Source organism: Cicer arietinum, chromosome 5 (genome assembly GCF_000331145.2).
Source record: "Cicer arietinum cultivar CDC Frontier isolate Library 1 chromosome 5, Cicar.CDCFrontier_v2.0, whole genome shotgun sequence".
NCBI classification, from domain to species: Eukaryota; Viridiplantae; Streptophyta; class Magnoliopsida; order Fabales; family Fabaceae; genus Cicer; species Cicer arietinum.
In genome coordinates, this window is record NC_021164.2 from 16,943,279 (window position 1) to 16,958,427 (window position 15,149).

A 15,149-nucleotide genomic window follows, 5' to 3' on the forward strand; every position below is an offset into this window, starting at 1 on the left:
TTTATGGAAAAAAATTTTTTTTAACCCTTTTAATTTTTTTTTTTTTTTTTTTTTTTTTTGCAAAAGAAGCCTATAAAATGGTATACTTTTTATATGTATAACTAATTTTCACATGATGGAAAAAGTTTTGATTATAGTTTTTTTAGGCAAGATTTGATTATAGTTGTATTAACATTGTATGAGTCTTTGCTTGATTTTGAGCAGCTTTTGGTTGGATTGGTGAGCTCATTTAGGTATGAGGGAGATGAAATCAATGCAAAATTAGCACAAAATGAAGCTAATATTATTCATGAAAGTGTCAAGGAAAAGAAAGGCAACAATGAAGAAGAAGTCATTAGGATTCTCACTACAAGGAGCAAGACTCAACTTGTGGCAACTTTCAATCGCTATAGAGATGAACATGGAACATCCATTAGTAAGGTATACAAAAATAAGTATGAGTTTGATTATGCAATTATAAAAATTGATTTCGAATGAATTGATTTTATATGAATATATTTACGTAAAATGGAATTGAACAATAAATTTAAACGTAAAAATCACGCTCAAAATCATATGCTACAAATTATAGTTCAACTTAAAATCAATTTTAGAGGCAAAATCAATTTCACTCGAGATGATTCAATCTTAGGTTTTTATACCTCTCACATCCAACACTATTGGGCTTGATGCATGTATATAAATTATGAGTTGTTTGATTGATAGACTTGAATAACATATTAGATTTTTATAGTGGACATATAGTTCATCCTAACAAAACCAATTTTTATGTACCAAAAATCAATTCTACGTTGAGTTTTGGATTAAAATTGAGAAAATTGAAATAGTCTCGTATTGCTTGGAATTGTAAAAGAAGAGAGAGTTTAAGACTATGTAAATGACTCTAGTTCTTCATTACAATTCACACTATTCATAAACATTTGAAGCATATATTTGATTCATTTATTTTCTCCTCTACTCTTATGTTACAATGATGTGAAATATAATTTCAATATTTGCTTTGAAGAGTATAGATATACTAAGGTAATAGAGAGTTTGAGAAAAATATGTGTTCTAATAATTTACAAAATAGTATCATTCTTTGGTAATTATTAGACAATGTTGTGGTTTTTTTATCTTATTTTATAATTTCCATATTATTTTTTTATATTGTGATTATTATTTAATTTTTTTCCCAACATTCTACGCGTTTAAAATCAATTTTAAGTTATCTAAAAATGAAACTATATTCATCAAAATTCTTGTTATTATATTTTTGATTAATTGTTCTCTACATTTGTGATCCAAATGAAAAAGATTTATTTATTAACTCTTCATCTATGTAGAAATTGTTGGATCAAACATCTGATGACTTCCACAAGGCATTGCACACAGTTATCCGTTGCATCAATGACCATACAAAGTACTATGAGAAGGTTAGGTCTTCACTTTCTTTTTTGTGGTACAATTCTCTATGTTTTTTTTAATAATAATCATTTCTCTAAGTTTGAAACAACTTTTTTTTTACGTCTCTAAGTATCAAATAATATTAAGAAAAGAGTCATGTTCTTTAAAATTGCTAGAGAAAATAGCCACTTTATATATTTATACATGTAACTGAGAGCACCTTAAGTGCTAAATCGTAAATTTAATCTCTGAAATTGTAAATAATATTATTAAATTTTAAAATGATATTTGGAATTAAAAATCTTTGATTATATTTGCCGTTTTGAGTCGTTTAATTTTGTTATTGAAATTATCTTAGAAAAACTATTATAAAAAATTCAATTTAAAAAATTATTCTGTAACTCAATTGATTTCATAAATCGAATTGTCTTGCAATTACCATTTTTGTGACTAAATTGTTAAATCACTTAATTTTTCTCCATGTTGTCAAATACAATGTACTACATTATAAAATCGTTTAATAGGATTTTTTTTTAATCTTATACTTTGATTTATTACGATTCTTAATTTAAGTCATTGATAAAAGAAAAATGAATAAATATAAATTAAATATTATTGATAATATGAAAGAAGAATTATAGCAATGGTTGTATAAACTTATATAATCAATTAAATAAATAATTAACTAATGTATAATAATTAACTAATCAATTTAACTAACTAACCCACTTACGTAACATATTAAGATATCTAGCATGACTTATTGTGAAAACTCCACTTATGTGTAGGTTCTGCGCAATGCAATCAAAAAATTTGGAACAGATGAGGATGGACTCAACCGTGTGATTGTCACAAGGGCTGAGAAGGATTTAAGGGATATCAAAGAGCTCTACTACAAGAGAAATAGTGTTCATCTTGAAGATGCAGTCTCCAAGGAAATCTCAGGAGACTACAAGAAGTTCATCCTCACTCTTTTGGGAAAACAAGACTAAAATTCACTTGCTATAAGGGTATATCTATAATGTGTTTGAGTTATGTTGGCATGTTGTTATGATTTCATTAGGTTATTTTCCAAATAAGATTGTGTTTTGTTAAGGTCTTATCTCTTGTGTTGTTTCCTTTGGGATATCTTTTTTATATTTGGACCAATCGAATGTATAATGGAATGAATTGAGTTAAAATAAAATGATTTTATGTTTGGATGATTTTTTTAAGAAGATTATGTGTATGTTTGACTTCACGGTGAGATTGACAAAATCACATCGAACCACTATGATTTTGTAAAATCAGAATGGTTTACCGTGATTTTACTAGTCCCACCGTAAAACCAAACATGTTTCATTAATAAAAGCATTTTATCATCAATCACACTAGAGATTCTCAAAATTCAGTACAACGTAAACTTCCATGAGACATAAGCATTAAAATTCGATCCCAACATGTATGAGGCCAAACATACCACAACACATTCCTTGTGGTACTAGATACATCTAAACGTACATCCCAATAAACCACGGTTTTAAATTGCATTTGCGGTCATAATTACGCTGTAAACTTTTACATTATGGGAAAATGTGACCGATGCAGCTTAAATTTTGGTTGTGATGCTGTTGCGGAGACTTCAAAATTTGTAATATTGCGGCCACAATTTCAATTGCAGACTGCAATTTAAAACCATGAACCTAACAATCAAGTACACTGAGAATCCATGCAAAACAATTGAAATTTGCACTAATTCTACAATAGTTTGCTACTCCTTTTCTGTCAGCACAATAAGAGCAACATATACTATTCAAATGCAAAAACAGAAGTTGAAAACCTCTCCAAACTGTTGATTTCTTTGAACCTTATTTTGTTTGTAAAGTGGATGCTTGTTTTTCCAACACTATTGTTTTAGAGAGACTTTGGATCTTTCAAAGGATCTTCGATGGGTGATGGAGATTTATTATTCTTACGTAATTTTTTAAGTTGATTTCCAAACTGTGGTTTTTGGAGTTGCTCATCCTACACACGATGTTTGGGATTTTGGGAGTATTATTGGTGATTGTCGTAATATTTGCTCTCTTTCATGAAAGCAAATCATCTCATTGAAGTGCCTAGTTACAAAAATCAATTATTTTCATTTTGTTTAGTTTTCTGCATATACTAGTATATGTATGACTTCTTTGGCTTCTAGTCAGTTATTTATGTGACCACTACTAGTCTATCATCAATTATATGGACCAGGATATTCTGCAATAAAGAAAAGATGCGGTTACACATAATTTTTTTCTCTCAGGTGGTTTGGATTACATAGTAACAAAATAAATTTAAATTGATTCAGCCGCCACTTTGAGATTGGATGGTTGAGATCAGAAACTGCATCACACAGTTAATAGCATCAAATCCCAATTATATGGTGTTAGCAATTTATTTTTCACTATTTAGATGAGGTATGCATTTCTTTTCTGCATTTGCAAGTCCTAGAAATTTTCTCATAAAAATGGAATTGTATTAAACTATATGCTGGCCATTCCATAATCTTGTTTTTGAGCCACTTAGCAATGATTGTACTATGATATTAACTCATGTCATCTTTACTTACACATATAGCAAAGGATTCAAACATCAACATATTTTTAAAATCAATGAAAAGATTGTTCTGTAATGTCTCTAACATAATTGGGTAAATAGTTGCTAGTTGTTATACTCAACTAAACTCTTGCTTTCATGGCTTCTGCTCTTCATCGTCTGGATGCTCCTTCTCTGAATGTGTTAAATATAGGATGAATGTGCTGTGGCTATGGTCGAGGAAATCTCTACGAAGGCCTGTATATTCCCCGGACATCATTCAGATTTGTCGAGAAAAACATTGGACGAATCTACCTCCAGTTGAGCAAATACAAACCTAATATAAACATTTATGCAGATATTATGTCAATTTCGATGGTGACTATTGTTCAATAAAACAAAGCAGTAACCAGTATATAGAAAATAAAATCAGGCGTGGACAATATTTTAGGCACTATTGCTTGCTAAGAGACTACAAATTTGCAACATATATAGGATTAGAGGTAAATAAAACAGAATCTATTCTAAATTACTATGACTAAAACCTAATTACCAACACAAAAAGCTACATGTCAGCCCTGGCCAACTGCATTGACTGTGTTGTGTCGTGATCAACACTGATGCCTAGTAGGAAAAAGTAATTTTTACATATGCAAAAATAACATGATATAATAGAAAGAATGTGATGCTTTGCTTAGTTAAGATCATACATTTAAAATATGAGTAAAAATGAAAATGTACATACACTTGATAAAACCAATTTTTTCACTTCCTTTTAGACAGCATCTTTGACATGCTCCTTTCCAACACATGACATGCTAAAATCACACATAGTTTTGGAAAGAGAAGACTTGTAGCTTCGTTTTCTTAATCCTGCAATAAACTAGAAGACTTTCTAGTAAATAAAAGCAATATATAAAACTAAAGCATAGAAAACTAATGAACAAGAACTTGTAAAAATTAATGAACTGAAGGAGGGAGAAAAATGTAATAAATAATAATAGTTGTAGTGCCTACAGACGTCAAAACAAGTTCCTTGCAGAAAGGACTAACACTGTGAGATTGAAATTGAACAATGTTATGGCCTAAGGTATACAACAAACAGTTTTATCAATCACTTCATGAACATAGTCTTCAGTTTGGCTTTAAAATGGCAATGGGGCATTAACTTTTGCCACATTTAAAAAAAAGCATTGGAAAACAGGACGAGCATTGGACCATGAATGAAGTAAAAGGAGTTATATTCAAACTCCAAACCTATCAAAGACGAAATTTATACCTGAGATATCACTGCGCCATCTTGGTGCAAGCCCATCAATCAAACTTGAATCCCATGGTAGATCTTCAAACAGGAAAAAATAATTCCAAAACGAAGATTAAACCACCCAATCTGGTAGATGAACTGATAAACATATAGTCTCAACATTATATAGGATCAAATAAAATAACTTCTTCCTTAGGCATCACAATACCAGCTGGAAAAAAAAAAAAAAAAAAGAAAGAATATATCTTCAAATATTGCCTATCAACTTGAAGGTAGTGTATGGAAAAAAATAAAATAATGACATCTATTTATGAATGCACACACATTAAAAATATAAAGGTATAGAAAGAGGATCACAGCCAACAAAGGTCGGATGTAATGGTAAATTCCACAGCCTAGGAGAGGATCAAAGTTTAAGTTCTGGATAATACAATTGTTGGGAAAGATGCTTACAGTTGGACAAACACATGTAATATAATCTAATTAATCCTAAATTATTCCTATGAAGGAATTCAAATATTATAAATATTTTCCATATATTTTAAAAATCTGAAAAAATAAAAGGCTGAAATTGAGACAGCATGGTACCTCTTGGCTTCAACACAAGTCCCTTGCAGAAAGAACTGAGACAGCATGAATTTGCAACGAAGATGATGTCCCATTCACTAGCACAGCAACACACACCTACTGTAACATTGAAATTAAACAGTTTTATCAATCACTTTATGAACCACGTCTATAACTTTTTCTAGAGGCCATAGTGTTCATTTTACCTTTAAAATGGCAATGCAACATTACCTTTTGCAATATTAATAAAAAAATTTGGAAAGTAGAATGACCATTTGGTCTATGCATGTAATAAAAAGGAATAATCTTAAAACCTATCAAAAAGGAAATTTATACCTAAGATGTCATTGCTGCCATTTCGGTGCAAGTCACAAATCACACTTGAAGCCCTTGGTAGAATTCTATGATTAGAAAAAGAGCAAGAGTTTGTGTTATAATATTGTATTTTTATGTCACTATTGAAATTAACAATATTAATCGATGATGACATAATAAGAAAGTAACAAAAAAGAATTATTTAAGTGACTCACTTGGGAAGGAAACTCATGTGATCAATTCATCGTCAATAACTATGTTGGGAATGTGTGAAATCTTACGCCACTCTTGCCCTTGCTTCCTCCGCAACCTTGCTTTCAGTAATGGACAGCGAGTCATACTTAGTACTGAAAGAGAGGAAGGTAATCCTTTTTTTGGCAACGACTTGAGTTTGAGAGCATTAATAATCTCAAGGTTTTGGAGAGAAATGAGATGTTCAAACCACTTCCTATCAATTCTTGTATCATTAAGACCACAAATGCATAGTGTCACGAGAGATGCCGGTAGCAATGGCACCATCAACAAGTTCACCGTATCACTACCTTTAATTCGCAACATCGACAGGCGATTGAGATGCAAACCACTTCCTATCAATTCTTGTATCATTAAGACCACAAATGCATAGTGTCACGAGAGATGCCGGTAGCAATGGCACCATCAACAAGTTCACCGTATCACTACCTTTAATTCGCAACATCGACAGGCGATTGAGATGTTCCCAAGTTGGGCCAGTATTCCACATAATCCCTCCAACAGAGCCAATAGTCAATACCTGTAAACTGATAGGTAAATCATCTACGACAAAAGATTGAAGATTTGGTAGATTATCAATTTCCATTTCTTGAAGGTCAGTTAGAGTGTTCATTGCTTGTGGCAGTGAACAAAGCTTCTCACATTTCCACATTGCAATATAAACAAGGTTTGGAGTGGCTAATCCACCTGGGGGAAATGACTCAAACTCATTACAATCCCATATTCTGATGCTTCTAAGAAACGAGAGACTTTTTTGCGACGCATCTTCTGTAATTAATATCGATTTTAGATTTTTACAACCCTCGATAAACAGACTCTTGAGGATAGGGAGAGCACCCAACGTAAATGATATCATGGAATTACAGCTATAAGATATTTTCAATTCTTCGAGAGATGAGTAATTGTGCAAGTATTCATTAGGAAGGAACTCTAGATTCTCACAATTACTGATTATAAGAAATTTCAAAGTTTTTGGTAGACCATCTCTTGGAAAAGACGTCAGAGATGGAAAGCCGTCTATGGTCAACTTTTGAAGAGAATTTGGAGGGAACATCAATTGGCTCAATACATCTGATAATGGAATTATAGTTATATTCTTGCCATTATCATATGAATGTCTTGACTCCACTTGCAGATCATGTTCCCTTAAGTCATATTCAATTAAGGAAGGAAGTTTGTCGGGTATGTTTCCTATCAATTTTGGACACTTAATTAGTAACAGACTTTTAAGACTAGGAAACTTTATAGCTGTACCTCCGATTATGTTCCACTTCTCCAAATTAGGCATATCCTCAAAGTGTAGAGTCTCTAACGAGGGAAATGGTTGAAATGAAGGAGAACTATCACTTCCATAAAACTCAGTACCAACACTCTTTATTGAGAGCATCGAATCAATAATGAGTTCTTTCAAATTACCTAATTGTCCAAGGGGTGGAAGCCATATACAATTATCACAATTTGAGATCCTTAAATACATCATGTTGCCAAATAAAAAATTACCCAACCAATTTGGAAAGTTGATTCCACCATAGCCTTTGATGGTGAGACTTTTCAAATTTGTTGAGGGTTGCAAATGTTCAAATACAACACTTTGAATTTGTGAATTTGAAAAACTGCTCCCAGAATCCCATTCTAAAGCTAACCCGTCTATTTGTTCTTTCATCTTCATACCAGCTTGAAAAGCTTCAAAGGGATCGTTAACATTTTGTAGTTGGGAGATGGAAAGTTTTCCATGTAGGTGGGGAAATTTTCCTAGTTCTGCAACCTTCAATCCACCATTACGTTTGCTAACAACAAAGTCGGATAAAATTTGGAGACTTTCTAGTTTGACTATTTGTACAGGCATCTCCCTCAATGCAGTGTCACTAACGTCAAGGTGGCGTAGATTAACCAATTTTCCGATGTCCTCTGGCAATTCAGTGAGCCTTTTACAGCCTGACAACAACAAGAATTGCAGATTGTGAAGTTTGCATGTTTCAGAAGGCAACCTTTCAATCTTAGTGCGAGAAAGATTTAAGTACCTCAGGTATAATAAATTTCCGATAGAGTTGGGAACCTCAATTATACTCTTGTAGTTTGACAAAGATAAGACACGTAACTGTTCCATTGTTGGCAGCAAGTCATGTACTACCTTGTTCGATAGTAAACAAAGAGGTAACTGTTCTTGTAATGGTAAAGCTAGAAAGGTTCTTTGATATTTTAATCCATCCACTTTATCAAATTTATTAAATGAGTCATATAGCCCTCTATTGTATGACAAACTATGTACTCTTTCAAGTAGAACTGATGAAAGCACTGTAGCTAAATCATGGATGAGGTTATGCATTTCAAAGTTTGCTTCCTCATCATTGATAGATCGTCGTTGTATCAACGACCATGACACTAGTACATCAAAGTATTCTTCTCCAACTTTTTCCAAACTTTGTTGACTTGTGGGCAATTCTACTAAGCCTTCTGCAATCCACAATTGAACTACCATCTTTTTATTTAAGATGGACTTCTTCGGAAAAATTGAACAATATGCAAAGCATCGTTGTAAAGGATCCGAAAGATGAAGGTAGCTCGATTCTAGAGCATTGCGCACCTCATAATTTGCCAATCTCAAAATGTTACATTCTAGCTCAAAACTCTGCTCATAATGTTGAGAAAGTGTGATGCGATGAAAAGCCCTTCCGAGTGTAATTGCAGCTAATGGTGATCCATCACATTTTTCCGCAAAAATAGTTTCAAAATCAATGTTGTTATAGTTACATGCTACATAAGAATGTGCGGCAATTATAAACCCGCAATCTTCACTTCCAATAGGTCTCATATAGTGGACAAAAAGAAAAGTTTGCATGGATAGTGCAACTTTTTCATTCCGTGTTGTGATGATGATCCTACTTCCCATTTTCCCGACATTAAAGATGTCCATCATATATATCCAATCGACAGATTTTGCATCCAAAACGTCATCCAATACTAACAGAAACTTTTTAGTGCTTAAAATTTGCAGCAATGTCACTAATAAAAGATTCTGGTCAATGGTTTTCACATCATTAGTGTCATTTCTTTTTGCAATGAAAGATTCAAGAGGTTGAGAATCCATGTTATCACTACTGATTGTTTGGGAAGCAATAGATTCAAGAATGGTTTTAATAACCGTCAAAACATCAAAATGTTTTGAGATATAAGCCCACACTTTTAAGTCAAAATTGTCCTTTACTTGGGGATCATTGTAAAGGAGTTTAGCAAGGGTTGTTTTACCAATCCCTACCATACCAACAATGGAAATAACTCTGATTTTACTATCAGAATCACTAGACAGCAAAAGACCTTTAAGTAACTTTTGATCATCGTCTCTTCCATAAATACAAGATTCATCAGCCACTACAGAGCTTGTAAGATTTCGAAAGGGAACATAATTAGAAAGACTTAATCTTTCAATTAATTTTTGCTTGTTAGAATAAATCCGATGAAAAAGAATAAATAATTTTTTCCGCACCTTAGAAGTTAGGGTTTCATACACATTGTAACGCACATTGCCAAGTAATTTGCCAGCTTTATAAACATCATATCTCAACATAACCAGCAATTCTTTCATATGAGGATCGGTAAATAGTTTTTCCTCCGCATCGTTAATTACAGTTAGAAGCCTCGACAGTGTTTCTTTCAGATTTAGCAAGAGCGAAAAGTGAAACTTCGTGTTCTTGAAGACGACAGAGAATTCACGAGAATCAATCTTTTCTACTAATTTGATGACGAGAACAAGTGTTTGTTTTGTCACAATAGTCGCCATCATGAATTGATAGAGTTGCTGATTTGACTGACGTGTTGTCAATGCAATTGCAATGTGATCCACCAATGGAGTGAGTGTCAGTTGGTGTTTTGAAAAGTCTCCCTCATATCTATTAAAATAAAAAATTACAAACTCTTATAATTATATATTTAATATTTTACATTACAAATATCTCACAACATACAAAAATATAGTCTTAAATCATTCTTAGATTAAATATTTGTCATCTTATCACATATTCAAGACTTTATGAATTAACTAAGATAAAATTTATTAATTATATTTATTTAACACTGAGTGACAAATATTTTACACATAGATGATCACATGTTATTTTTTATTAACAAAATTAATTATTAAATATATTTACATAATTAAATCAGATTTTCTAATTCCCTAAATCTCCACTATGTAACATAACAATCTTAAAAAAATTAAAATTAAAAAATATTTTTAGTATTCTAAATTTTATCATTATATCATATATAAGTGATCTAATAAAAAAATAGGAATTTCTAATTATAATTAAATCTATTCAATTTGAGAGAAAAAGACATAACTTCAATCTCAACTTTATTCTTGAGGAAAGAAGTACACACTTCAAATGAGATATTTTTTAAAGAATTGTACACGCTTCAAATGAGATATTTAAAATGAGACGGAAGAAGTACATATCTTGAAGATGGAAGAGATATATACTGGTTACAGAATTATTTTATTCTAAATGCATATATTTTCATGATTAAATTTAATTAATGTCTTTTTTAAGTTGCACTTATGTTATACATTTATTTTAGTTCAAATTTTTTTCTTTAAAATAGTATATTATCGTAGAAAGAAAAGTAATTTACTAATATCAATTCAAATCATTCAACCATTTTTTAATTTCTTTAGTTGCCTTGTGAATTTTATATATGTTAATGTCACTTAATATTTTTTCAAATTATTCTTTTGTGAAGTGACTAGCACTTTATTGTCAATTTTCTTCATTATAATTCATACATCTAATTAACTATTATTATTTTGAGATAATATTTATAAATAAAACGGTATAAAATAAAATTATAAATACAATTATTGTGTTTGATTTGATATATACGTCATTGTATTTATGCTACTAAAATATAAGATTTGTTTAATAAGAGTGTAAATTCACAAAGCAAAATAAAAAAATAAAACTTATAAATAATTAATTTTAAAATAAATTTATAAATTATATATATCATATAATTAAGTAATTAATTTAACGATATTTTTTAAATAAAAACATTAAATGTACATGGATTAATTGACATTTCCTTATATTTGAGTCCAACAAACTTATGCACTTTTTTTTTTTGCTTATAATTTAGTATAGAGGAAATAGCATTGCTTACAATGACCATAATCTACAACCAAAATAGCTCAGAAGCATAATAACCACAAATCATATAGCCATAATAACATTACAAAGTTCAACTGAATATAAACTAAAGAAGAAACACCAAATCAGTGCCAATTTACAACTAGTACTACTAATACAACATCAAAACTTCATTTAAATTTTCAAAATAATAACAATAATAATAATAAAAGAATCAAAATTGAATTTCAATAAACAAAGGTAATCATCATTCATCTCGTGAATTTGGACATTAGCATAGAGTTCATTCAACTTATTAACAGGTCTTATTCAATCTCAAATTTGTTAAAAAAAAAGTGACATCTCACGGTAACAAATTATGCTGATAACAACGATAATTCAGTAATTATAGATATACAGAACAAAAGCGGAGAGGGAAAATAATCATAAAAGTTAATAAAAAATAGAGAGTAAGTTGATTAGAATAGATATTTTGTTGATACTTACAAAAGCGAATTTGGAGTAGCGAGATAGTGGCTGCAAACAATGACAATGGCGGCAGTGCTGCAATCTGGAACGGGAATAGTAATACAGACTGCGTTACCTGCCGGAGAGAATGTAACCGTCGGAGTTTGTTATGGTGGTTGTAGGGCAGTAAGAGCAAATATAGGCAAAGTAGTGGTTTGTTTATCAGCGCACTACCAAATCCCTTTTGCTATGCTAAATTGTTGTGTGGAGAATCTACTATTTGGATCATGTAATCGTAAAAATGTTTTAAATTTACAAAATATGTTTTATCAAATGTCTAATGTTTAAAATGTTTTTTGAACTTCTCTAAAATAGACGAAGGAAAGACCTTTTAATTGACATTAAACAACTTGATTAATATTTAATAATTGAGAAATGTTATTTAAACAAATTTTTTGACACAAATATAAATACATATAGTTTATAAGTATACATATTTAAGGAATAATTTAGTCATTTTGTTAGTTATCTTTCTATTCTTCAGAAGACCATTTCTCCCCTTGTTGTTCCTGAATGTTTCTCTATCGCTATTCCTTTCTTCCACCGAGAGAAAAGTTCATTCCGAGTTGCAAGAGCAATTTATGTCGTTTTTTCTTTCTCTTTGTTTCTTCCTTAGGTCGTCTCATCTTCTTCCTTCCCAGTCGTCATCGCTCGTTGTCGCTCGTCGTCTTCTTTATGCGATAGTTACAGGTTGTTGGATATTTTCATTGTAAGTTTATTTCTCTATATCATTGTTGTTGCTTCTTTGTATGATTGTTGTTTCCTTCAATTTAGAGTTTTTAGTTATTGATTTATGGTTTCTATTTTTGCTTTTTCGTGTAAGATTTTTGGTTTTTAGTTATTGATTTAGGGTTTCTTTTTTTGCTAATTTTGAATTAGGGTTTCCCATTGCTTCATCTTATTCAAAGACCGGTTTTTCTTTCATTATTTTATCCTATTTTTTCCTTTTGATGCATAATTCATTTCCTGTTTTTTTGTTTGATGATTGCGGTAGGATAGTTAATTTTACTCCAAGTGACGTATGTTTAGCTATAGGACTACCAATAGTAGGTGAGCCTTTGAAAAAATATGAAAATGAGAAATGTGATACATTGTTGTTGTTTTGAGGAAAAGAAGTAACTTGTGATATGATTGGTGAGTTGCTTCACATGTGTCGTCAGAACAAAGTCAATTTTTGTAGACTTTATATACTCCTCACCTTTGGCGAGTTCTATTTTCCCCAATCAGGGAATCGAGTAAATACTCGTTATATTAAAATACTTGATGATCTAGAGTCTCTACATAGCTACAATTGGAGTGTAGCTGTGTATAATGTTTTTGTTGAAAGTTTAAGTAGGAATGAAACTGTGTTGAAAGAGGGGAAGGTAGATTAGCAAGGCATTTCCATCATGTCAAATCTATGTCATAGAAGAAATCTGAATTTTGTTCCCTCATTTGGCAGAAATAGCTTATCAAGGTTGTTCCATCACCTTCTTTTCCTATTGCACGCCATTCCTTGTTAACATAATTTCTCACATCTCTTTCACCAAATGGTACGTTTTCATGCCCTTCTGCATCTTTAACAAGAGATTGAAATGTCTTGTTGACACTTTAGACCCTTCTCTTGAGCATGATAAAATTAAGTAGTAGAGCTTCATATCTTGCCCTTTTCTTGAAGATCTAATATTCCACCCAAAACCCTTTCTCAAAGCATACTCTTCATAAAATGATTTGACTTCATCTAAGCAAGAAAAGCACATCCCCGTTGTAGGCTCCCAACAACATGCGTTGTCATCATCATCAAGGTTGTCAACTCTGATACCTTCATCATCAATAGTACCACAATCCATGAAATTTCAATATATCACACAAAAACTACAAAAAATAATTCAATCTAATCATTAACCACTGTATGCACTTTAGTAACCAACAATTAGCACACCATTAAACACATAATATGAAAATGTGTCAGATTTGTTGAGACAAACTCTATATTTAAAGTTTTGATGAAAATAAACACAGGTTAATTAAGAAAGTTAATTATGATTCTAAAATATGTTAATTTAACATGTGTTTTTGAGTGGATTTAATTAAGAACAAATCAAGCAAAATAGAAAAGACAGCAACAAGATCATTCTGCATCAAAACAAAGAATGATCTCCAGCTTCAAAAATTGTCCATCACAGCATATTGGTCAAACTTTTTCTATCTCTTTAACAAAGAGTCTGCCCTGAAAATTATTCATATCTAATCAGTACATGGCAAGGAACAAGTAGGATTCATCCAAAATTAAAAAGGCTATTTGGTCTCAAAGATCAAAGGACTCAAAGACAGACAAAAGTCATGACAGTTTGCAAACTCCAAAAAAATCAAATGTCAAGAAAGTTCGATCAATCTTGACATATGACAAGACAATTGCAAAGGAAATCCAGAACGACTAAAACGGGAACTCCATAATGATTATTCAAACTCAAGAAAGTTCAAACTGACAAACCAAGAACGTTAATCATTCTCCGTTTTCTGCACAATAACAGCACCACTGCATCTTCTTTGAAATAGCATGTAATTCATCTCCAATATTCCCTAACTACACTCAAGACTCAAGATAGAGAATGTACCATCCAAGATCAATGAAGAAACGTCAACAGTACTTACTACTTTAAATACTAAACCAATAAAGTCAAAAAGCTATTTCAGAGAAGGATTATTTTTATTCTGAAATAATGTTTCAGTCAAAAAGTAGAGCCTCTCCAACAGCTCTTGTACCTTCATTCAGTGCCTCTACAGCCTATAAATAGAAGGCCAATATCCCAATTCAAGGCAAGAAATTCAAGTGCTTAGAAATCCATAAATCAATCGCATACATACTTGAAATTCTGCAAAACAGAGGCAATCATACATTCTGATTTTTGCGAAACAGATGCTGGTTCATACTCATCTATTAGTTTGCGCAATTATCATTACATCCTTTGTAAAGAATCAATTCTCAAACAAGAGTTGAGAAATCTCAGATTCTGTCAAATCAATCAAATTGTAAAAACTCAAACTATAAGAGTTTCTTTATAGTTTGTTTAAAGATTACATTCTATCAAGATTAGATAGGTGTTGTTATTACTTTCTAGGTGGAAAGTAATAGAGATTGAATTAGATCAAGGTTGATCTAGACTAGGTGTTGTAAGATCAAGAAG

General features: G+C 31.3%; 2 protein-coding genes across 25 annotated transcripts in view; one reads left to right on the forward strand and one right to left on the reverse strand.

Annotated features, from left to right (window-relative positions):
* The window catches only part of LOC101515091 (annexin-like protein RJ4), a 4,423-nt gene extending 1,832 nt beyond the window's left edge, over positions 1-2,591 (forward strand). The window contains exons 4-6 of the mRNA XM_027330587.2: positions 205-420; positions 1,326-1,415; positions 2,175-2,591. Coding sequence (XP_027186388.1) covers positions 205-420; positions 1,326-1,415; positions 2,175-2,378 — 510 coding nt within the window. The 3' untranslated portion in view covers positions 2,379-2,591. The remainder of the gene's footprint in view (positions 1-204; positions 421-1,325; positions 1,416-2,174) is intronic.
* A 1,264-nt stretch (positions 2,592-3,855) lies between these two features.
* LOC113784415 (putative disease resistance RPP13-like protein 1) lies at positions 3,856-10,213 on the reverse strand. Of its 24 annotated transcripts, none has more exons than XM_073368524.1 (7): positions 6,298-10,213; positions 6,104-6,168; positions 5,789-5,884; positions 5,216-5,278; positions 4,954-4,990; positions 4,682-4,819; positions 3,856-4,273 (listed from the first exon to the last, which is right to left on the reverse strand). In XM_073368524.1, exon 1 carries the CDS (start codon positions 10,113-10,115, stop codon positions 6,627-6,629), a length of 3,489 nt encoding a protein of 1,162 aa, XP_073224625.1. In that variant the 5' UTR covers positions 10,116-10,213; the 3' UTR covers positions 3,856-4,273; positions 4,682-4,819; positions 4,954-4,990; positions 5,216-5,278; positions 5,789-5,884; positions 6,104-6,168; positions 6,298-6,626. The 24 variants fall into 24 exon arrangements, with proteins under 24 accessions (XP_073224625.1, XP_073224624.1, XP_073224623.1 ...); XM_073368523.1 differs by having other exon boundaries at positions 4,950-4,990; XM_073368522.1 differs by having other exon boundaries at positions 4,950-4,990; positions 5,216-5,338.
* Between the last annotated feature and the right edge of the window lie 4,936 nt (positions 10,214-15,149).

What these genes read in the sequence shown, in the direction of transcription:
- LOC113784415 (XM_073368516.1), bottom strand. Translation starts at nt 10,115, where the DNA reads ATGATGGCGACTATTGTGACAAAACAAACACTTGTTCTCGTCATCAAA.